Source organism: Panthera pardus, unplaced genomic scaffold, assembly GCF_024362965.1.
Source record: "Panthera pardus isolate Hobbes unplaced genomic scaffold, ASM2436296v1 HiC_scaffold_2, whole genome shotgun sequence".
In the NCBI taxonomy this organism is placed as follows: Eukaryota; Metazoa; Chordata; class Mammalia; order Carnivora; family Felidae; genus Panthera; species Panthera pardus.
The window spans coordinates 11,076,957-11,102,105 of NW_026526765.1; the positions used below are offsets into that span (position 1 = coordinate 11,076,957).

The 25,149-nt window shown below is 41.3% G+C and overlaps 1 protein-coding gene across 2 annotated transcripts in view; it reads right to left on the reverse strand.

Annotated features, from left to right (window-relative positions):
- DNAH5 (dynein axonemal heavy chain 5) overlaps positions 1-25,149 on the reverse strand; it is a 283,307-nt gene that overhangs the window by 44,676 nt on the left and 213,482 nt on the right. For both annotated transcript variants that reach the window (XM_053906889.1, XM_053906888.1), the window contains exons 56-65: positions 22,935-23,166; positions 21,701-21,815; positions 21,282-21,458; positions 17,362-17,565; positions 12,842-13,021; positions 9,264-9,401; positions 4,633-4,768; positions 3,502-3,818; positions 2,783-2,938; positions 1,465-1,647 (exon numbers count right to left, since the gene is read on the reverse strand). In XM_053906889.1, the coding sequence (XP_053762864.1) occupies positions 1,465-1,647; positions 2,783-2,938; positions 3,502-3,818; positions 4,633-4,768; positions 9,264-9,401; positions 12,842-13,021; positions 17,362-17,565; positions 21,282-21,458; positions 21,701-21,815; positions 22,935-23,166 (1,838 nt within the window). The remainder of the gene's footprint in view (positions 1-1,464; positions 1,648-2,782; positions 2,939-3,501; positions 3,819-4,632; positions 4,769-9,263; positions 9,402-12,841; positions 13,022-17,361; positions 17,566-21,281; positions 21,459-21,700; positions 21,816-22,934; positions 23,167-25,149) is intronic.

Consider the following 25,149-nt stretch of genomic DNA (forward strand, 5'->3'; position numbering starts at 1 on the left):
ATGTGAGAAAACCAAAGACGAGTACATTATTCAAACTGCCATCAGGGCCCCTTATCTCCTTGAAGCCAATGCCACAGGTGAGAGCAGCCTAAGATATGGTTGAACGGATGCTGCCCCAGAGACTGTCGGGGTTCCCTGCTCAACACCACAAGCTGTTGATCAGGAATCCCAATCCTTCCTCAAGTAACGGTATGGCAGCACTAAGCTTCCCAACCACCTCTACTGAGGCTCCAAAAATAAGCAAGCACTTGGTCTAAAGGCTCTCATTACTTCAAGAGACTTCAAGTCTGTGGTCGGAACTCTGGAATCAGTTCCTGCCATACAGAGGTTACTAACCACACGAATCTACAAAGTCAGATTGAACCTTCCAACCATATGACTCTATGTAACTTCCAACCATATGACTCTATGATTTATGCACTATGCACTAAAAAATAAAAAGAAAGTATTTTTAAAAGAAAAAGAAAAGAAAAGAAAAGAAAAGAAAAGAAAAGGGTGGGAGGATGGACATAAAAAAGAAAGAGATCAACATACAGGACTCAGAAGACCAAGCATGAAACATACAAAAAAAAAATAATAATAATAATCAAAATAATGTGAAGGACAGATTCCAAAGATTTTGCCAATAATTTTAACCTAAATAAGCCATTAGGTCGGTGTAGAAGGCGCTATAAAGTAAACTAGACTCCTCATTGCTAATGAACCCAGGAGAAAATCAACAGCAACTTTGAGAGTTCATACGGTTTTACTAAAGCAGTCCTATTGAAACCCTCTAGATTCTTTTAAGACTCACATGCTCCCTAGAGAAAATACTGACTCAAAACAAGGAAGTTTACCAATTAGTGGCCATTTTTTGTTGATCATGAAGTTATTCCGCACAACAGAGGTAGAGAAAACAGATATGGAGTTATACTAGCAGAGCATAACTAAGCCAGCAGCCTCCAAAAGGCACTCCGTGAAGCTCTGAGGCCCCAAATGTCTGTCATGTAAGATCACACACAGAGCTCTCTTAGGTAACAAATGAGACTTGAGAATGTGGTGTGTGATCTGGTACAAAGGTTTAATTTTAGATTCCAAAAGCAAAATCATGAATCAAATGAAAGCAAAACCTCACTGTATCCTGGAAACCTAAAAGTGAACAGGTGAGTAGAACTCACAATAGAGCAAACTTCAGAAAAATAAAGCAAAATAAGACCAGAATAATGATGCCGAGTCTGAGGCTGACAGCCTCATAGTTACATCATTAGTCTACACAAAATCAATTGATTAATGTGATTTATGAGACAGATAAAACATATGCGCTAATCGATTAGTAATTACCTAAGATACTTGGAAATTAATAAAGGGAAGAACATAGGAATAAAAAGGGGGGACTCAATCCCACTACAACTTTTATCATGTTATTTTCGCCAATGAAAGAATCACAACACAATGCAGAAAAGGAGATGGTCACGCTTCACTCACCTGTTTCTCTGTGAGGATGACTCTCCCCAGTAACTGATCTTCCAGACCTTTCATGGTGACAGTGAAGTCGATGATAGAGGTCCGAGCACTTATTTCAGGGGTGTAGGCTGGATTGGGCAGTTTGGTGGTAATGTAGAGTCTGAAGCCATCCATCACATCTACCTCCTTGTCACCAACTTTCACCTTTATTATAAAAATAAAGTTCAGGGCACCTGGGTGGCTCATCTGGCTAAGCATTCGACTCTTGCTTTCAGACCCGGTCATGAACTCCTGGTTTGTGAGTTCAAGCCCCGCCCACATCGGGCTCTGTGCTGACATTGCCAGGCCTGCTTGGAATTCTCTCTCTCCTTCTCTCTCTGCTCCTCCCCTGATCACTCACTCTCTCTCTCTCTTTCTCTCAAAATAAATAAATAAATAAACTTAAAAAATAATAAACTTAAAAAAATAATAAATAAATAACATGAAAGTAGTAAAACAAATGCACCTTACGTGTCCTTTTTTGCACGGGATCAAGCATTGCTTTAAACAATTATGTAACTAGAGGTATTCGTAAACTGAAAAAGAAGAGGTCATTGGGCATTCACAGGGCTTCAAACCACTAGGATGAAAGGGAAGAAGGAGGGAAGGAGGAGGAAGGGAAGGAGGAGGGAAGAAGGAGGGAGGGAGTTCAATGTGCACCAATATATATCATAAATGTAGAATTTTGCACCAAAAGTGGTGTGATCGTACCACAGAAGTGAGATGGATTCTTTACCCAAAATTTGGTTCAGAGGTCAAGACTGATGACATCACACAGGCACCAAAAGGGAATGAAAAGGTTTATTGCTCACGTATGGAGATTTGGGGGAAGATTAAGGTGGGCTCCCAAACAGGTCCCAAAAATTGATTGAGACAATAGGAAAAAAACAGCTAGTGGCTAGGGCGTAGGGGTAGGATGAGAGTCCCCACACAGGGCATGAACAGAGGACTGCATGGCTTGAATGTCCCACCACTGCCAAAGGAGAGAGCCCCAGGTTTTCTTATCAGCTTGCCCAGATTTGGGACAGAAAGGGTGAGGGGCATGGTGGGTTTTGAAACATGTCCACAGTCAACCATCAAAATGGAGTCAGATTCTGTCACACGAGCGAAGTAGATATCTCTAGAAGGACTGCTTTTGAACACTTTGATCCCAACTCAGGAAGTGGAGAGGAGAAAAGCAAATGCCTCTTGCACTGACTCAAATTTGAATTCCTGCCTATTGAGAAAATTCCATCTATGTCACATTGACCTGGCCTCATGGTTATGGCTCTACACATCATTATCAATAGGTCTAACTGACCTTAAAGGTAGACCCAGTCTTAATGAAGTTTCTCTCCAAAACATTATCCAGTGCTGGGTCTAGTTCCTCTCCAACATCTTCAATAAGCAAGGGCCTTCCAAGAGAAAGACTGTCCTCCAGGTGGTTTCTGAAGTACTTGTGATTTAGAGATGTGATCTAGGAACAGGATCCAAGAGTTGCTTTCACAGTATCATGATGCAAGGTGCAGAGATGACAAATACTAAATGGTGCTCCAGCAGTCTATTGCAGAGATTTTTAGAAATCCTTATTTGGAACCCATTCTTGGTGAAATTATACAGAAAGCTTAAACCGTTTCCATCCTTTTCCTTAGCAAACTGTTCTTCCCCCGTGCAACCTGTCTTCTCACTACCACCACCAATTTGGTGATAAATAATAATGGAATAATCATGATGTGTCCTTGTAAAGTGCTGTATACTCAGTGTGATGGAACTCCACCCTGCTCTGTTCATCATGGAGAGTTCTAGGCTCTAATAGAAGAGAGTCTGCAACCTTTGAAAGATGGCATCAGTAGAGATCAACACAAATGTAAATACAATTTTTAGAAAAGATCTTAATATCAGATTTTAGGCTTGCATCTGTTATTGCTCTATTAGGATTACAACTCTACTATTTTCAAATATTTCTTTGTTCTCAGACTCCTGCTCATCAGAGACAATAAAACTTGACCAGTAACATAAATATACTTGAACTCAAATTACCTGGAGTTCATTCCGGCTTTCTTTATTTTTAATCCAGATCTTCCCTTGAGTCTGTGGATCAATTAACAAAGGATAGCGAGATGCCTTTGTGACAATAATTCCATTTTGAATGGATAGGTCATCATTTGGCAGACCCTGGAGGTTCCATTCACTAATAGTAGGGGCATCAATCAACATCTCATTGAGATTTAGATTGTCTCCAAATGGGATTTCCCGGACTTTCATTTCCTTCTGCCAGTCATTTAGCAGCAGATTGCGAAACTCTTGGTTAAATGGACCAGAATAAGATAGAAAAGCTGTAGCCAACAGCACATCCCCTAAAACGGAAAACAAAACACTACTGAAGTATTTTATAATCAGCCTTGTAATTGTGCAGAATATTAACATTTATTTTTGAGAGAGAGAGAGAGAGAGAGAGAGAGAGAGAGAAGGCGCACACCAGTGGGGGAGGGGCAGAGGGAGGAGTCACAGAACCCGAGGCAGGCTCCAGTCTCCAAGCTGTCAGCACAGAGCCTGACCAGGGGCTAAACCTCATGACCGCAAGATCAAGACTTGAGCCAAAGTTGGATGCTTAATCGACTGAGCCACCCAGGCACTCCAAAGGCAAACATTCTTTTAAACTAACTTCCAGAAACCAAACTGTAGCCATGTTGCTGTGCCTTGGTGAATACGAAGTAGGTTGGTTTCTTGTTAAACAGGGTCCAAATGGTCCGTCAAGTGATACCTGCTAGTGTCAAGCACTAGATTATTTCGACTCTTGTTGGATGTAAGAGTATGACCTTGGAATCTAAGAGATACACAACTTCAGAAGACAGAGCCTCCATTCAAAGTGACCTTGATCAGTATGACCATTCGCTCATAAGGGAATTGAAAAACGACCTGATAAGATGTTGAAGGTCATTAATACATCTACTCAGGGTTGCATAGATGCCAGACCAATATTCATCCTTCTGAAATATCTGGACACAAACACAAACACACACACACACACACACACACACACACACACACACACACACAGGAATTTGAAGTACTAGAATGTTGGTTTGTATTCTGATAAAAGTTCCACTTTGCTAACTCCCTACCGTGGTCAACATATAATCTGATCAGTAAAGGAACTTGCATACATACCTACAAGTCTTTTTGTTTGTGCAGCAAACTCTTTACTTTGTTCCGTCCACCTTTCCTTTTCTCCTGCCAAGCCACCAATCAGTGTGGAGGCGGTCTTCATCTTATGTCTGCACCTCTCGGCATCTTCGAGCAAGGTCTAAAAAGGGCCATAATCAGAAGGAAATTTATGTTCAGAAAAATACAGCCTCTGGCTCAAAAATATGATTTTAAACCATTATATATTATCTGCCCTTCTGAGACCCGGGAGCCATTTATTTCCTAGGAAGCATAAGATTCAATGCCTTTGTGCCTGTGTCAGCCAAAGACTGTCTCTTATAAACCTTCATGTAGGGTCCCAAGCCAACGGGTCAGACTCTCCCCACGTGTTAATAACTAAGAGATAATAGAGATCTGCATCATTTATGACTTCCCTATAAGAATAGAAATAAAATACAAGCATACTTACTAATCTCATAAAGCACAAAGAAAAGTAAAAAAAATACATATCTTTGCTTGAAAATCAGGAATACTTCTCATGTTAAAATTCTAGCACCATTATTGCCTTATCTAACTCCACTTCTCCTTTTTCTTTAGGTGAAACTTCAGATTGTCCCCAGACTGTGGTGTTTTGAGGCTCGCTCACCAATCCCAGTGACACCTCGCTCAGCCAGTCCCTCCCTGGCGCTCTGCATGGCAATAAAAGACTTGACCCAGACTTCCACATGCTGTGGCCACTCAGTGCTCAGTTCTTAGAAACAAATGGGCCTCTCTCTGAGACAACTGCTAATTCTACTTATAAAGACTTATATGTATGAAGTAATAGTGGAATAAAGATTTAGCTACAGGACCAGTCACTGAAGTTCATTTAAAACATATGTATATGGGGGCGCCTAGGTGGCTCAGTCGGTTAAGCGTCTGACTTCGGCTCAGGTCAAGATCTCGCGGTCCGTGAGTTCGAGCCCCGCGTCGGGCTCTGGGCTGATGGCTCAGAGCCTGGAGCCTGTTTCCGATTCTGTGTCTCCCTCTCTCTCTGCCCCTCCCCCGTTCATGCTCTGTCTCTCTCTGTCTCAAAAATAAATAAACGTTTAAAAAAAAATTTTTTTTTTAAATAAAAAATAAATAAATAAAACATATGTATATGTTACACATAATATAGTATATATTTATATGTTACATATGCTAAATGTCTAATAAAATAGAGCATTATTTAAATAAACTTTGGTGTGCCAGTGAATAAAAATACTCTGAAGCCATTAAAAACTATCTTGTGAAAATTTTTATAACTAAGAAAGATATTCATGATATATGACTAAGTTAAAAATTCAACTTATAAAGCAGTTATGTGTTGAATTATATTTTTAAATGTTATATTTTGCATATATTTTTAAAACATATGTAAATCAAGGAATATGTTCAGACAGCAAATACTTTGCTCTTTATCTAAAATGAACTTTTAGGGGCGCCTGGGTGGCTCAGTTGTTTGGGCAGCCGACTTCGGCTCGGGTCATGATCTCACGGTCCGTGGGTTCGAGCCCTGCGTCGGGCTCTGTGCTGACAGCTCAGAGCCTGGAGCCTGTTTCGGATTCTGTGTCTCCCTCTCTCTGACCCTCCCCTATTCATGCTCTGTCTCTCTCTGTCTCAAAAACAAATAGACGTTAAAAAAAAAAATTAAAAAAAAAATAATAAAAAAATAAAATGAACTTTTAGAGTTCATTTCCAGGATTACCTACGTGTATTTTCCGCAAGGAACACCAGTTGCTTTTGTAATAACAACCCAATACAGTGTTTTTCAAAAGCAAGATATTTATTCTAGTTTGTTCTCTGGGATTCTAGTCTGCTCTGTTTTCCTTTCCCCCTAGAGTTAATGCAGAAAACCTAAAACCCAGCTGGGATGCACCCCCACGTCTATATGGCCCATATTTGTTTGTTTCTCCCCAAGAAGAAAGATATCAGCTGGGAAGTATGACATTGCATCACTTATTTCTGAAAACAAACTTTTCATGTAAAAGCTATTTTTAAGATTAGGTTGTCTTGGGGCACCTGGGTGACTCAGTTGGTTAAGCGTCAGACTCTTGATTTTGGCTCAGGTCATGATCTCGCGGTTCAAGAGTTCAAGTCCCAGGCCGGGCTCTGAGCTAACGGTGCAGATCCTGCCTGAGATTCTCTTTGTCTTCCCTCTCTGCCCCTTCCCTGCTTGCACTCTCTCTGTCTGTCTCAAAATAAATAAACTTAAAAAAAAAAAGATCAGGTTGTCTTCCTGAATTTCATCATCCCAACTCCCCATTGGCCAAATAAGAAAATGGCCAGGGCCCTCCTCTCTGGCTTTTTTTTTTTCCTGGGACCCCACACTCCTTTAGGGGATGAGGGTACAGGGAAGAGAGAGAAGCAGATTCATGAGCGTTAAAGCAGCTCCCCCCACCCACCCCCGAGCTTGGCGGGGGCAGGGAGCAGAGTCCCCTGGGTTCTTTGGGCAGTGTCCCAGCCCACTGTCTGTTAGTACTCCCAGAGAGTGACTAGCTGTCCAGAGGGCCTAGGGAAATGGGTCCCCAAAAAGGCACTGCCCTGTGCAGAGAGGAGCAGGGCACACACTTCTTCAGGGGACACACAGGCCTGAGTCGTGAGCTTATCCATCTGACCATGATGAACTGTGGGCTTGGGTACCCTGCCCCTCCCTGCCTTCCATAAGCCTGTAGGCCTCCTGGACTCTCAAGGAGCCCTATGCAGGAGGAAGGAGTCACAAAAAGACTAACAGTCAGATTCACTCCAGCATGTGGGAGGTAGATACACTCACAGCCAGATTTTGTGTTTTTTTTTTTTTAATTTAAAAGCTTGACATTTGTTGAAACAAGTTTTCAAGTCAGAGCCATACCTCTATGGGAGCAGGTCTTGTACGGTCCTAACAGCAGACGCTCAAAACCAAAAAAGCATATTGAATGAATTAATGCAAAAATGTTACAACTGAAACGTAATAAAATGAGGCGTAAAATATTTTTAGTGTATTCAGTAGCACCTCCCAACATAGGTGAGGGTCCAACGTGGTAGAAATGAGCATGCCTTCCCCATAGTTTCTGAAGTAGGCGCTTTCAAATTGTGATGCTAATTGTCTCCTTATATTATGATAAGTGAATCTCACAGAGCATAATTAACAAACCCAAATAGGTTACATAATTACTTCTCTAAAATTTCTAAAAAGCTCTTATTTTGCTTTCCGGCGATTTATCTTTAAGCAAAAGTATCACTCGTTCTGCATATAGTGAAACTGAAGTGTTTATCTAAGTTCCCTTGCTGGGACTCCCATAAGAGAATGGACTACCAGAGCAGGAATCTCAATCCTGACAAGAGAGGACTGAGAAGGGGCAGGAGGAAACTCCAGAAAATCATCAAGGAAAGAACAGAGCGAATCTACCTCCTATTTAACAAATACAGGATTTATCAGAGGCAGATACAGATTTTATGGGGCCAGAAGCTTATATAATCTGGGGGGGGGGGGGCAGTCCACTTTAACAAAATTATTAGAGGGACACCTGGGTGGCTCAGTGGACTAAGTGTCCAACTCTTGGTTTGGGTTCAGGTCATGATCTCACAGATTGTGTGTTCAAGCCCCACATCAGGCCCTTTGCTGACAGCATGGAGCCTGCCTGGGAATATTTGTCTCCCTCTCTCTCTGCCCCTCCCCTGCTTGCTCTATCTCTGTCTCAAACAAATAAACTTAAAATTTTTTTTTAAAAAGAAGACAATTAGAGATTTTTTCACAAATACAAAACACCCAAGTGAACCCTATGTATTTAGACTGAGAGGGAAAAAAATCACTACAAAGTCCTGGTGACTTAGAAACTCTGGTGCCTTTCCTCTGAAATTTCTAGGCATTTTCTCTATGCTTATACACAAATGCTTGCCAGTCATAACCCGGTTTCCCTTCCCCTAAAACACTACAAATCCCAGGAACCCCAGCTCCTAGAAGCCTGGACAAGTGAGGAGCTCTGTAGCATAAGCTACGCTAGGTCTGCATTAACGCTGCCTGCATTTCCAGCAGCAAAGAGTCCCCAGTGGAACTGGAATTAGGATAAGTAAGATAAAGAAGTTGTTGTTGCCTAGTGGCTCAGAAATGTATGAACCCAGCTTCTGAAAGGTCCTCCAGCTGCAAAGTATGCACGGGCTGAGAAGACGGTGGAGTGGACACCAGAAGGGCAAGGTCTAGTCCAGACTGTCCAGCCCAAGACCCGGAGCCACCCTCTGGACCTCAGTTCCTATCTCCAAAGTGAGAATTAAAATATCCACCTTGCATCCCTTGCAAAATTGTTTCAAAGGTTAAATGAGATGAAGTGGGAGGTCAGGATTTGAAAACCATAACAGAAAGTGCCTCATGAGGTGCTGTGCCATTACCATCAGTAAGGAGACTCAGAATGTTTATGTTCCAGAACCTATTCCTATCTTGGCTGACCATCCTGACCTCTCAACAAGGACCCTGGCGTGTGTTAGGAACAAACTCCAGGGCTTAGTGAGGGATTATATGTTGTATATGTATCGTGTGTACACAAAATCAATCCCTTCTGGGAACCAAACCCTTGGAGAGAGAAGGCAGCAAAGGAACAAAGGGTTTACAAGAGCCACGTTGGTGTACGAAGGTCCTTCCCAGGCCACAGGACAGTTACCTGCTTTTCAGTCATGGCCTGTTCATACTCGGCCTGCACCACGTCGAGCTCTGCTTGCTTGTCGTCCAGCTCGGCCTGGGCCTTCTGCAGATCCTGCATGGCCAAGACGTAGCGATTCTCCTGCACCACCAAGTTGGCCTGCACAGGACACATCAAGGTGAAGGATGCGCGGCAAACCAAGCCGCCAGCATCTCAGAGTCGGAGAACTCGGCGGTGCTCATATCTCTTCTCTGTTCTACCCCTAGAGTCTTCTCAAGCTGCATTCAGTCAAGATCAAACCTTAATGTGGACTTGATATAAATGTTTCTAAGCAGAAAATTATAATTCATTAGAAGTCAGAGAATTTTAAAGTGTCAGATAGTAAATATTTTAGACATTTTGGGTAAGAGGCAAAATCAAGGCTATTGTTCAGGCACTTATTTAAAAGCCATGTAAAAATGCAAAAATTCCGGACATCTGTGTGGCTCAGTCAGTGAAGCGCCCGCCTCTTGGTTTTGGCTCAGGTCATGATCTCATGGCTTCATGAGTTTGAGTTGTGCGTTGGTATCTGTGCTGGCAGTGCAGAGCCTGCTTGGGAATCTCTCTCTCTTTCTCTCTCTTTCTCTCTCTCTCTCTCTCTCTCTCTCTCTCTGCCCTTCCCCCACTGATGCTATCTCTGTCTCTGTCAAAATAGATAAACTTAAAAAAAAAAAGAAAAAATGTAAAAATTCTCCTTATTTCACAAGCCATACAAATACAGGTTTGGACTAGATTTGGCCTGTGGGCCAGAGTTTGCCAGTCCTGAGATGAGAGCATTGCAATATTAAATGCATATAGGTACCTTATAGCACATTGTAATATTAAGATCTGTAGAGAAAGAAAAACCAGAATATTAAGAAGCATCTGCCTAGTAGGACTCCTCACTGTTGATGAGAATGTTAAACCAAGATAAAGGATGGAACAGGATTATTCACTAAAAATAAATGTGAGTCGTGGTGATCTTGATGTAGTTGCTGTAGTTTTCATGTATCGTTCGCCTTCCTTAAAACGATTGGTACCTTGAGCTGTGACTAATCAAAAGTATATGTTTTAAGGAAGCTACTAAATTTGACTCAAAAGACATATTCAAAAGCAATTTGAGCAAAAGAGATGTAGAAAATAGCCCATGCATACAGGAATTTAGACGTTGTAACTAATTTTTTGAAATCAATTTTTTTTTTCCTTTTTAAGTCTCCAAAATGTTAAACTTGACTTTAATGGGGTAATCCGCTATAAGGGCCACATTCTTTCTGGGCTGTTTCAGAAGAAAAGATTACCTTGAAAAAGTTTTTTGGAAGTAAAATCATTTTCCTATCTGGAAACCTCAGGCTCCCAAACTTTGGCAGAGTAATTCTTTAAGAGAAATTCAAAGTTCCATTACTTACTAGAACCAATGACAGGCTTAACAACTACAGTTTAGAAAGGATCTCACTCTTGGGACATTTTTTTTCTCAGGTCAGCTCTAAACTGCACCTGTTGCGGTGGCTTAAAAGGGGGCGCCTGGATGGCTCAGTCGGTTAAGTTCCGACTTTGGCTCGGGTCACGATCTCATGGTTCGTGAGTCTGAGCCCCACATCGGGCTCTCTGCTGTCAGTGCAGAGCCTGCTTCAGACCCTCCGTCCTCTGCTTGCTCTGCTCCTCCCCCACTCTCTCTCTCTCAAAAATTAATAAACTTTTAAAAAAATAGATATTTTTGTCCAAGTTTAATATTTAAGGCTCTACTGTTCTTAAACATTCTGTTTATATGGACTGATATTCATGGTTTTCATGGTTTTCAAGGAGAAATCTCATTATCATTAAATTGAGTAAAGTCTAAATCGCCATTGTTGTAGCCGGTATTTAAGTTTTCCTCTATGAGAGGTCACTTGGCCCCTCTACAGGGATTGCGGGATAAAGGAAAGCAGCACCCCCCCAGGGTCTCCATCATGGCTCAATGTTGAGGAGGTTCCAGCTGGCAATGAAGGAAAGTGTCCTTAATCTGTCCCCATTCAGGAAGCAGGGGCTCACGGGGGAAGCCCCTCCAAGGACACACGAAGTCAGAGGCGGGAGTCTGTGTTGCTTCACATATTCACCCGTCTGACAACCAGCACTCCCTCCCTCTATCTTCCCCGGCTCCCTAAGCGGTCCAGACAGAGGCTCTCTGTAACTGCAGTTATTTTCAGGACTGAACATTAGCGGGGACCTGATGCACTCAAGGCTCCCAGAGGCTGGGTGCTCATTGCACTTCAGGAGGTCACTTCCAGGACCGACTGCTCAGAAAGAAAAGCAGAGTTTCTAGAAGCAAGTAAAAGGCTCCCCCTCGTGACGGTCTTCACTTCCTACTGCATGATCTGGATTGTCCTGGGACCGGGCGGAGGCTGAAATGTACTGGAATTGAAGAGGGGATTTCATTGTTCTCATGCAAGCCTTGTTTAGAATGGCCATTATTTGCTACTGACTTCAGCTCATTTTGTTTAAAAAACAATTACAACAAAAGCTACCCGTCGTGCATTCAACAGTAATTCCCTTAAAGATACTGTATGCTCATTCACTCGAAACATTTGCAAAGGATGCTCTGCGTTTTGCGCTTGATATGGTGCTTCTAACTCGTCAACATCAGAATGTCCACTTTTAAGCTATGCTGGAGTCTTCAAATGGTTCCCAAATTCATAATGTTGACAAAATGACATCATTTACGTCCTCTAAAGTTCTCTGAGCCAAGTAAATCTTTGTTCTTTTAAGTTGCCCTAGGACCCCAAGGGGCCTCAGCCACTGAGTAAATGACCCTGGTATGGTAACAATTAGAAAATAAAATCAGATTTGCAACTCTATCCCTGTCTTCTTGCCACTCTCAATTATTTTTATCATGATTATTAAGCTCCTTGGGTAGTTTATAAACATAAGTGGATTTTAGTCGATGGTTGAGAGAGATCAAAGTTACACAAAAGTGAAATAATCCACCAGGCCACACGTGTGATCTTGGAGCCATCGGTAGTCTATTTTCAAAACATGCATTTGCCTCTGCATCTGCCAGAGACTGTCAGTGGTGGTGGGGGAGCGTGCACATATGAAGCTTAAAAATGCAATTACTCGAAGGAAAACGGGCATATTGTCAAATCACATTAAAGAACAGAGAACATTCAGTTTCCTTCCTGAGGTAAAGGAGAGGAGAGGGAATACCACATCATACCTTGCAACCAACACCGGCCACCAATGGTGTGCCAACCCTGCCTCGGTTGTAAGATTCCCGGCAGGACATTTATCAGGGTATTCTACGCTACGGTTTTCTGTGTTTCTTTTTTCCAAGTTAACATTGTGGAGGAAAAATATCCAGCAGCCCACCGTCAACATGGCGCCCTTGTAGAAAGTCCATGCTTCGACTTGTACAATTCTGAACTGGAGTGCTATTACAGAGAAGAGAAATGTCCTGTGCTCGGCAGTTCTGTCCCTTGCTCTCCCTGTGGACTTGAGTACAATAACACCAGAGGCCAAAGGTTACTGTACACTCTGAGAAGACAAGGCCAGTTGGCCTTGAGCGCCCTTGCAGGCGCACATCACACAGTTCCAGCTAGGGGGCTCACCTTTAGAGGCAACACTTCTCTGTTTATAGAAAAGAAGGAAGCCATGGCTTTGGTCCAGGAACAAAGACCAGCTACATTCCCACATACGCGTTTAGCAGTTTCGATGTTGTAGTCGGCCATTTCAAAGTAAGGATTCAAAAATTCTATCACTTCTTCATTGATTGTGTCTTTTGGGAATTGCTATGAAAGAAAAGAGTAAAATTAAGTCAAAATGCTCCTTTCCATGAGGCCACATTCACATTGTGCTCACAATGCCATTGAAATTGTTGAACTAAGGAATGAATGAACGACATCATATTTTGTTGATATTTCAGGATATTGGACAAAAGTCCTGAAACTGAAAACAGAGGAAGCAGTGACAGCAAAGAAGTCGGAGCATTCTTTATCTTCTGTGAACAAGAGATACCAACCCTAAATAAATGTTCCAGGATCCAGGGAAGGAGTAAATTATTTAGGCGATGAATACTAACATGGTTATTAAAATTTCCAAAGCAATAACATGTTCATGTCATTAATCCTAAATAGGTGGATTGTAAGCCCATAAAATCAATAATGGAAAACAAATACACTCTGGTATTTTCAGCCTGCAGACAAAATATGTTTAGCATTTAGCAGCAACTAAATGCTTAATGCATTCAAACAGAGGTTCTATTAAGCTCATCTGAAATACGAAGGTAACTACTTGGACATTCGGTCTTGAGGGCAATGAATTAATTTTTAATCATAGAATTATCCAGAATATGAAAGAACTGTTAGCTTCTGAAGGGATAAGATTCAAAAATAGTAGCATAAGTGGATTAAGAATGCCTTCCTGCATCAAGAGAAGACTGGCCAAACAATGAAACTGGACCTTCCTCGAGTGGTGTTTGACATCTAAAAGAAGCTGAGCAGGGGCACCTTGGTGGCTCAGTCAGTTAAGGGTCTGACTTCAGCTCAGGTCATGATCTCACGGTTCATGAGTTCAAGCCCCACGTCAGTCTCTGGGCTGACAGCTCAGAGCCTGGAGCCTGCTTTGGATTCTGTGTCTCCCTCTCTCTCTGCCCATCCCCTACTCATGCTCTGTCTCTCTCTGTCTCAAAAATAAATAAAACATTAAAAAAATTTTAAGAAGATGATTCGATTTCTCCAAGTAGAAAGGAATGTGGCGCCTATAAATCAAAGTTTCCACAGAACATGCAAAGTACAGGGCAGAGCACACACACTCTCATTCAGACAACCTCCAATGCAAGTTTCTTCTATGAGCCCGGAGAAATGATGAGGGCAGAAGAAAACTCAGAAGAACATTTGGGAGCAGCAGAAGGGCAATGGTGACAAAAGGCAAATGGCGAGGAAGCTTCCAAGAGCAGTGGCCCTGCCACCAGGCACATAGGGCAGGAGCCTGGAGTCGCCTGCCAAGATCCCATGAGAAGTCCAATGCCACTGTTGCACTTTTCTGTGAAAACTCCTTGATCTCCTCGGTCACCATTGTCATTTCACATATGCTCAGAGTTCATCACCACCTGTGTGTGACTCCTTCTTGGTGACAACTTATGTCATAGAGTGCCACGTTTTAATTATCTGGGACAAGTCTGTATGGCCACCAGTTTCATAAGCTGCTCACTGTTACAGCTGCTGTAAGGTGCCTCACAAGAGGCTCTAGCCTCACAACACTTGGGCATGTGGAATTGAAAACTGAATGAAAGACAGCATGGAGGTTATTGCTTTGGAAACAGATGTGACTTTGGTATTCCCCATTAGTTGTGTCACGGTCCAAATATGAAAGACAAAACAATAAAACTTCTTGAATAAAACATAGAAACACTTATTCTGCCTTAGAGGGAGGGCAAAGATTTCCTGAACAGAACACAGAAAGCACTCCTAGGAAAATATTGATAAATTGGGCTACATCAAACTGAGGAATGTCTGTTTATCAGAGGACACCCTTAACGGAATGAACAACCAAGGCAGAATGTGGGAGAAGATATTTGCAAACATATAAATGACAAATTACTCATGTTTCTTATAAGGAAATACTACACGTCAATAAAAAATTTAAACAGACAAGACACCTTACCAGGTACTTAACAAAGGAATCCCCAAGAGGTTCATAAACTGTTGAAAAGATTCTCAGCATCATTACTTACCAGGTCTGATGCAAACTAAACCCACATTAATAAAACAGTACTGCAAACCCATCAGAATAGTGAAAAGTAGAAAATAGTTAAGATGTAGAACAACTTACACACTGCTGGTGGGTGTGTAAAAGGACACAGCTATTTTTGAAAGCTCTTTGGCACTATCTATAAAGCTGTTTAAACCCTTGTAGTGAGCATAGCATAATGTATACAGTTGTCCAATCACAGTGTTGTACCCCTGAAATCAATGTAATAGTGTAAGTCAACTATACTTCTATCAAAAATATTTCCATCTGTTTTTAAAAAGGATAACGTAAGACCCAGAAATTGCATTCCTGGAGTACAGAGCCAATAGAAATTCAAATACACCCACCAAATGGCCCATAGACCAATATTCACAGTAGCTTTATTTATAATAGCCAGAAACTAGTAACAACCCCCAAACCCATCAACAGTACAGTGGACAAATAAATTGAAACATATTACAGCATTTCACACTGTGCTGGCTCATACAAGCTCATCGGAAACCATTACTAAATGTTTAGGAGTTTTGCAAATAGGTTGTGAAATAGAACTGTTCTTAAAAGTTAAATTATAGAAACTTATAATTAGACAAATGTTATTTACAACAAAAAGAATATACTATAAAAGTAATCACATTCTCTTACATTACTACATTTTACTATCTATGTTTCTGAGGGCATTTATATCCATTGTACCTACGTAGTGGGAAACTATACTGCTTACACACCTCTCCCCCAGATGCATTCAGCAAGATCATTTCGGTAGCTTGCAAATGGCCATTGTGGGGATACTTATGCCATGGAAATTGCCAAACACTACAAATCAGACTTTTTCTTTTTTTTTTTTTTTCCTTTTTTTCTCCCCGGAGAACCAGTTGTTTTTAAATATTTAGCACACACCGCTGCTTCATCTACTGAACTGCTATATAGCAATGAAAAAAAGAATGAAATACTGTCCTTGAAACAATAAGAATGAATCTCAAAGACTTGTTGCATAAAAGAATATAACACAGGAGGTCACGTGATATCAATTCGCCTATGTAAGTTTCAAAACCGACAAAATTAATTATCAGGATAAAGATGAGAATAATAGTTACCCTAGGGGAGGTTATTGATGAGGTAGGGACACAAGACAGATTTCCGGGGTCTGGAAATACAAATCCTGATCTCAGTGTTCATTAACAGGTATACATATGTGTAAATATTCATTAATCTGTATACTTAAAACTTGTACATTTTATCATATGTAAGTTCTACCTCAAAATTAAAAACATGCAAATTACTACTCAAAAAATTACTACTGAGACTTGCAAAATATAAGTACACATATATTTGTATTCATATGTATACAATACATGCACATATGTCTTGCTTTCTTAAAATGATTTTTTTTAAACTTCTATTGAAATAGGTCACTGATGATGTTTTAGTATGCCTACAATCTATCAGGAGAGGTTCTGATGCTTTTTTTAAAATTTTTTAACATTTGTTCATTTTTGAGAGAGAGAGAGAGCAGGGGAGAGGCAGAGAGAGACAGAGAGAGAGGGAGACATAGAATCTGAAGCAGGCTCCAGGCTCTGAGCTGTCAGCACAGAGCCTGACGTGGGGCTTGAACCCATGAACTGTGAGATCATTATCTGAGTCACAGTCAGACACTTACCTGACTGAGCCATGCAGGCACCCCATCTCATGCTTATTTTTAAAGCTCTAATGTCTTATATTTGGAAAAGAAAATTCTGCTCTGAAAAATACTTAAATATATGTTCAACATATGTAAGTAGAATATTATTAAGGCTTTAAAAATAAGAAACTCTTGCCATTTGTGGAGGACATTGTGCTAAATGAAATAATCCAGACACAGAAAGACAAACCCTGCCTGTCTCACGTATACATAGAATCTAAAATAGTCAAACTCACAGAAGCAGAATAGAATGCTGGTTGCCAGGGATGGGAGAGGAGAAAGGAGAGATGTTGGTCAAGGCATACAGAGTATCAAGATACAAGAAGAAACAGTTCTGGAGACCTAAGGTACAGTAAGAAGAATAGAGTCAACAACATTGTATAGTTGAAATTTTCTAAGTGTTCTCGCCACAAAACAAGAAAAAAAAAGAACAGAAAAGAAAATGGTAACTGTGAGGTCATGGCTACTTTAGCTTGACTGTGGAAATTATTTCATAGTGTATACAGATCTCTAAACATCAAGTTGTACACCTTAATATATAGAATTTTATGTCATTCTACCTCAATAAATATGGCAAAAAAATTAATAAGGAAAAATGTGTATGTACAGCAAAACCTTTTCAGAAACTTATTCTATTAAAGGACTCAGATACTCTAACGAAGTCCGAGTCCCCTGTCATCCCAACGTTACTGAACTACCAACCTGCAAGTTCTGTAAAAAGTTTCCTGCGGTCATGAGTTTTAAAGACTCCTGCCAGGAAGGAATTGTACAGCTTCTTTCCAGGTCAATTTTCACTGCATTGACTTTCCTTTGAAACAGGAGCAGCACACAATCCATGATCCTCATGATGAGGTGAGGTGGTCGGCCCAATGTGCGGACAGTGGCGATGTCCGAAGGCTTGATAGTCTGTGAGAGGAGAAGAGGTCATCGTGCAATCTCAGGTAAGAAAGTGTGGACAAACCTGTAATCTCTCAATGCTATTTTGACAGAGGAAAGGAAGCGTATTTGAGCTGGATGCAGTCATAAGGTTGAGATGCATATTTAATCCCAAAGAAACGCATGTCCCAGAAAGTTCAAACTTCTACAATTCAAACTGACAGCAAGAGGAGAGACAGTGAGGGAAATACTGGTGAGCAGATAAGGAGCTGTGACTTCTCCAAAATTGTACAGACCACTTTGTGTCAGAAAAAAAAGGGGGTTGTAATCTGAAAGAAAAAGAAAACTCAGCACTCAAGGAGATATGAGGAATTCTAACCCAGGAAAACTCCAGAATGTACAGTGCTTTTTACTCATTAGTGATGTAGGGCAAGAATCTGCCTCTCTCTTTAGCAACCCAGACTTGTCACAGTGGACCGACACAAGCAGGTAGCCCCAGGGCTGACAGACTGAATAATTAGAGGTTTCTGAGTGGAAGTGACCTTTAAATGATGGAACTTAAGCAATACGAATTTCACTAACTCAGAGAAGTCCTGTTCCATTTCTATCACGGAGATTCTGATAGAGTAAATTATTTAATAGTCAGATAGACCCACTGTGGTTGCTAACTGTTCTGTCTCTTAAACACTTTATGGGGATAAGTATGGGAAAAAATTCTAAAGATAAGAATCTGATACAGTCCTATTTCTGGGACAAATAGTGTATACTCATTCCTTCCAGATGTTGAAAACCTTCTGTCTTAATTGCATTTGCATCAAAGGAAGGTGACCAGAGACCTTGGAATCAAAGCTAATAACCTTTTCTCTGAGGATTGGGGGGAAAAAATGAAGAAAAAAAAACCCCACTGAATTTAGGACTGTAACTACATACTTTGGAAATGTTTGTTTCAGTCGATGCGTATTTGTGACGCAAGACAACCGGAAGTGAAGGAGAATTTGTGTTCAAGGGCTAGAAACAGCTGACAGATCTTTATATGAGACGTGTGGCTATAAAAGAAAGGAGAGAAATATAATAGCAGCCAGTGGGGAAAGTAGGCTCAAATAAATGTTGTAAATAAATGTTAAGTAAAGGATGTAAGGAGCCGGACATGCTGATTTTACTTTAGCTTTAAAAGAGAAAATTGTCTAACAGAATTGGGCTCAATTATGTCGGGTGCCCAGGTAAAAGGAGTTGGGGGGGGAGGTATGTCTAAAGCTCAACCTATTTCAGCTAAGTATTGGATTCCTCTTTTCTCTGAAGACAAAGCAGTGTGATGGCCACATAATTTCCTAGACACGCTTGCAATATAATAGTTATTTAACATCTGGAGGTATTTTGTTTGTTTGCCTGGAGTCAGATTAGTTTTGAGATAGGAAGAGAAATATTCTTTGTGCTTACCTTATTTCTTGTATAGATTTATGTGGCCTGATGCCAAAAGGTTAGTTTGAGGGGATCTAGAACTTCTTAGAATAAATTGGTAGTACCATATTTCAAGATTTCAAAAGCCCACAAGGAAGCAATAAAATGGAGGCAGAACCAATGAAGGAAATTATTGGAAATCTCTCCAATACACCCCATCATGTTACCCCTGTTTCCAGACATTTCTGCATTGATGTTTATGTGGAATATCTTAGTGGTAGAGAATAAGAAATTAGGAGGATAAAGAAAAATATGTTATAATACAGAAAAGATGCTAAGCCTTTTAAATCTTGGGAAAATTTACCCCTTTAAGCATGATCTAAGATACCATAGGCTCTTTTTCTATGATGCCATGGGGTATCATGAGTTAAGTAAAGATTTAAAAGATTCTTTACACTATCAATGTCTTCTTTCTATTGATCAGAGACCCACAGTCGGAAGCCAAAATGCCCCAAAAAGGGGGGTGGGTGGAGACCAGGATCTCGAAGAGATATCTAACCCCCACATTCACTGCAGCACTATTTACAGTAGCCGATATATGGAAGCGATCTAAGTGGTCATCAGTGGATGAGTGGATAAAGAAATGTGAGATATACATACGTAGAGAGAGGGAGTGTGTGTGTGTGTGTGTGTGTGTGTGTGTGTGCATGCGTGCATATGTGTGTGTGGAGTGCCTGTGTTCAATGGAATGTTATTCAGCCTTAAAAAAAAATAAAGGAAATCCTGCCGTGTGAGATAGCATGGATGGACCTAGGGGCCATTATGCCAAGTAAAATAAACTAAATATAGAAAAACAATATGATCCCATTTACATGTGGAATCTAAAACGGGCAGATTCATTGAAGCAGAGAGTGGAATGGTGGTTGTCAGGGTCTGTCAGGAAGAGAAAATGGGGAGCTGATGGTTTTCAGTTATGCTAAATAAATTCTGGAGAGTTACTACAGAGCACAGTCCCTATCGTTAACAATACTGCATTATATACTTCGAATTTGTTAAGAGGGTAGATTTTAGATCCTATGTTAAATGTTTTTATGACATGAAAAACAATAACAACAACAATGGCATTAAAGGGAGCGGCGGGGAAACTTTGGGAGGTAATGGACATGTCAATAGGCTTGAAGTTAGGGATGGTTTCAAGGTATATATTTATTCCCAAACTTTCTGAGTTGTATACAGTATACACGTCCTGCTTTTCACATGTCAGTCCTACCACAGTAAGTTGATTTTTTAAAAGAGGCAGGGGGAGATGAGGAGCCCACCAGTCTAAGAGACTGAAGACCCACGGGGCTTTGAGGATGAAGAAGCACACTCTAGCCAGGGAAAGGAGGAAGACAGAAACAGTAAGTGAAGACACATCACAGTAAGAGTAGTATGAAAAGTTGGAGGGACAAAGGAGGCGGCCGTATCTTCATTATCTCAAAAGAGTAGAAACTCATATTTATATATTGCTCAGGAAACTAAAAGGCTCAACTTGGATCAAAAAAGATTTAGAAGTGTCTAAGGCAGTGAGCCAAAGAAGCGATTAAAAAAGTTTGCATTGTCAGGTAACGAGGCATGCTTAGTGGGGGTTCTAGAACTTGAATTAGCTGTGGGCAGATCATCAGGGCTTCATTTCTCCAGCCATTTCCTAGACCAGGAATCAATAACATAAGGCAGTAGCTGAGTAAGACAGAAGTAAAGGCAATCTTCAATCGAGTCCCCAGAAATCTTAAATTGGGCCTTCGAAACTGGACCAGCTCTTTAAGGTGGGGCCTATGTCACTAAACTCATCATATTTTCTCAGAATCCAACCTCCTTCCTAATTTTGCCATTTCTGCTATTGCCACGCAAGTTGGGACCTGTTCAGAACCTGCCGTTCACGGGCTACATTAGGTCAGCAGCTCTGTATTTGGGTAAAATCCACAGATACACTCGGAGAACGTTGTCTCTTACAGACCCACGCCGGGGTCCTCAATGAATGAGGAGAGAAATGTTATTTTAGAAATTTTCTGTGGCTTTCCCAATGTCACATAGCTTATTGGCGACAGAGTGGAAATGAGAACCCAGGACTCCTGACCGCCAATCTATGACACTGCCCATCATTCAGGAGTGAAGAAAATGAGATGCGGAGTAGCAAAAGCCATATCTATACGGAGCTAATAACATCTCCCTGCAGAAACTATTCCTAGAAATAGTTCCAGGGAAGACCTTTGGTCTGGAGCAGTAGCGCATTTCCTTGCTGTTATTCATTTTCCTTCGCCCTCCTCCCAGGCGCTAAACTTGACACCTGCCATATCACACAGATTTACCTGCAGGGCTGCTTCTGCCTCTTCTAAAGCTGGTTTTGCGGTTTCCAGTTTTTCTTCAGCGATGGCTTTGTCCTTAGAGATGCTGTCTACAATGGCTTGGGCTTTGTCCTTCACCTTCTGTACCTCAGCCTTGACCTTCTCGGCGGCCTGCGCTTTCATTGTCACTTCTTTTAAGACCTACTTCAATATAGAAGGGGAAAAAAGCTCACAGAACAAACCTCGGCAGGCTGAAAATGCACATTTTTGCCTTGATTTGTTGAGTTGATCCGGTACCGTTGCCCAGTAAGATTAAGAGTATTAGATTCTATTGGAAATAACTTGTACTTTCGTGGTTACAACTCAGTGAATATGCATACGTCGTTAACACTTATTACCAGGAATTTAAAACAAATTTGGCACACGTGTGAGTGCCCACGCACCGTGTCAGCTTTATCATTGGCCACTTGGAGCTCCTTTTCTTTCACTGCTAGTTCTTTGCTCAGGGCTGCAACAGATTCTGAGGCTTCTTTTAGCTTTTCCAATCCAGTATTCATTCTAGGATTGAAAATCCAAGCAAGCCATGGTTAAAATTTGTGGTTTTCCAAGCACTGGTTCATTAACACAGACAGCAATGGTCGTATTTGAAGAATGAGGGTCTGTGCAAATAGCAAATCCAAGAGGGCTTGACGAAAAGAATATGCATCCAGGGCTGATGCCTAACTAAACACGTCCATATGTTTTTCACACACCGCATGTGGGACAGTGAACCCATTACGATGCCGCACAACATGAAGAACAATCGTGGGTCTAGAATCTGTATCATGAAGGAAACAGGCCTAATGAAGTTTAGTTAAATGACAAGAGACTTCAAACGCTTGAAACCCAAATCTGGAGGAAGGAAAATAAATAACTTCTGTTTTGTTTTGTTAAAAACACCAATTAAGTTAAAAGAAGAAAGATTTGGGATTAAGGAATGAAACAAATCAAGGAATGAAGCCATCAGAACCACCCTGCGAAGGGATGCTGCCTGTCTGGGCCTGAGATAATGCAACCTCAAAGACCAGGGCCCTCAGAGTCAGTCAGTCCAATGTCCCACCCAGGGTCCCTTATGAAGCATCCCTGGCTGGTTCTGGCCATATCCAAGCAGAAGCTATAGGTGTTCAGAAGACAGCTGGGCAGAGCAGTGAAATCTGGAACAGAGTTCAGTGAAGCAGGGTATTCCCCAGGCAGTGAACGTCAGCATTCCAGAGAAGGACGAGTGGAGGGAGGCAGGCAGTCTGAATTCGCTATTTCCACCATTATGTCATTCAGTATTATAGCAAGTAGTAGGTCACATGAACACTCGGCAACACTTTATCCGACTGGGCAAAAACAAAGCTCCTAGCAATCATGGACTAATCCTTGGAATAGGCTTGAGAGGAGGGTGCCTCAGCCGCAGCACTATTGGCATTTGGGGCTGATTCTTTGCTGCAGAGGGCTATCCCGTGCACTGTGAGATGTTAGCAGCATCCCTGACCTCTACTCATTTGCTGCCAACAGCACCCCTTCCCGACCACCTGAGTTGCAACAAACAAGAATGTTTCTAGTCATTGCAAACTGCTCCCTAGGAGCAAATTTGCTCCCCGTTGAGAGCCAATGCTTTAAAACAACTTTATATCCGAACTTCACACTTACCTGTTGGCCAGGGTTTGCACTTCTGCACGCTTTTCTCCATATGTGAGCATATAGCCTTGAATAAAGGAGAGGTACGACTTGGGAGTCACATGAGCAGGCCGTCGGAATCTCTGGAAATAATCAACACACTTCTCAGCTACCCCGTCCTGGAAGGAGCCCATGCATTGGACCACTTCCTTCTTGGTTTCCAAACTGCAGTCAATATCATAGGGGGACAGGAAGTGTTCAGACACTAGAAGGAATAAGGACGGCAGTGTGTGAAATATACACATGAATGACCATCTGAAAAGTTAACTGGCTAATTTTGAAAGATTTAGACATTTTTTAGGACTGCATACCATTTTTATACCCAAACCTGGTAAATATCTGTCAGCATTTTTGGCCCCAGGCCTATGATTTCAACAATTTTATTTTCCCTTTCATTTATAAAGCTGTAACAGACCTCAAGACTATCATTAGCCTTTGTTTTCTGTTACTTATGCAAAGAAGTCTCTTCTGCATGGCTGCGGGTTCTGGTCAACAGCCAGCCTGTTTTGTGCTTCACATAAGGGCAAAAGTGGTACAAATAACTCAGAAATCAGTGCCCACCTGGTACTCAAATTTAACATTCCCATTTATTTTTAAATGCAGAACCTGTCATACCCTTAATTCCCCCAGGCTCTGACTGCATTTGGTATGTGGAATGTTTGCCACTATATTTTTTTATGCCTGGGTCATCCTGTTCTTAAAAGTGGTGGGTGGCCATCTGCAGTCAATTCTAATTTACAGTGTCCTTTAAAAATGTTTGGGTAAAAACCTCCTGTTGAAGACCTTTGTCTTCCCGATACTGCCAATCATGGGACCAATTCTAAGGCAGCATTTCCTATTATAGGAAGAGGCCATAAAGCCAGACCTAATCAATCACCACAAACACGCTGAGTGTCTGCGGCACACCGAGCCCTGTGATGGTACCGTGGAGCTAAAGACTAGTATGAAATTTGGTCTCAATGCCAAGGAATTTACAAAGGTTATGCACAATGCGGTTAGAAGTTACCATGACCAACTTTATGTATCTTGGGGGATACAAAACTGCCTACGGATTTGCTTGAAAAGTACTTAAAGCATTGAATAATGTACATAAGAGTTGCAAATAGAAATACGGCCAATAAAAAGGGAAGGAAAGAGAAGGAATCAAGTAAACAAACCTATCTGGTGATAGTTGGCAAAGAAATAAAAAATGATTAGCAACTGATCACTAAATTAAGTTCGTAAAGCAATTGTGGGGTAGTGTTTACATCTATGTAAATAATAGGTACCATTTCTTGGCTTGGTTATAAACAAAGTTTACCATATACATTGAAAGGCCATAAATTAAGACTCAGAAGTCATATTTTCTCATATGAGTTAAGCAATCTCTACAAAGAACAGTTTAAGTTCTAGGAAGTTTAAGTCTAGGCACCAGGAACACAGGAACAATCTTTGCCTAGGATGAAGTTTTTGTAGTAGGTATTAACCCCTACAGCAGCAATATTCACCATGAGCCAGGCATGATGCTAAGTGCTTTACTTGGCATTACAGGGTATCCTCGGGGGGGTTCCCACTTTCTGAAAACCTCCTCGTATTTACTATGTAATGATTTTTTCCCTTCTTATGTGAACAGAGAGTATCAATATGGGGAATTCTTTTTTACGTAGCAAGTGCTGTTTTTATCTCTCTAAAAGTCAAAGAGAATAAAAATAGAGTAGATTCAAAGGATATTTTTCCAAGGACTCACAATCTCTGGTGCAGGGAAGGTTATGAAAACAATCAAATCACTTTTACTTAGCGTGACCAAAGCCTGCTAAGCTCAAGCAAGAGGCCATGGAAAACCCTTCCAAGGTCATCTCTATTATCTAATCACCAAAGCAGCAATGCCAGTTTGGGGGCCCATCTTCAGACTGAAGCCTGAGGTTGGTATGGGTTATATTTTGGAGTTGTGTGCTCACAGCACTTGATGGGAATGAGGTGAGGTATGTGTGGGATAGAGAGGAGAATGTTCGGATCCCTGCCTGAATTTTGGTGCCCTTCAATTTCCACTTCATTGAGATGAAAAGAATTGAAGTAACAAAGGGAAAGAGGGGCATGAGTTGCCTATCCAGCAGCCATCCTCTCTCTTTGTTACTAAAAGAATCTCTGTTTTGCTCAAGGTAACAATCTGCCCAACTAAAATTCGTCGATTGTCCAGACTCTCTTACAA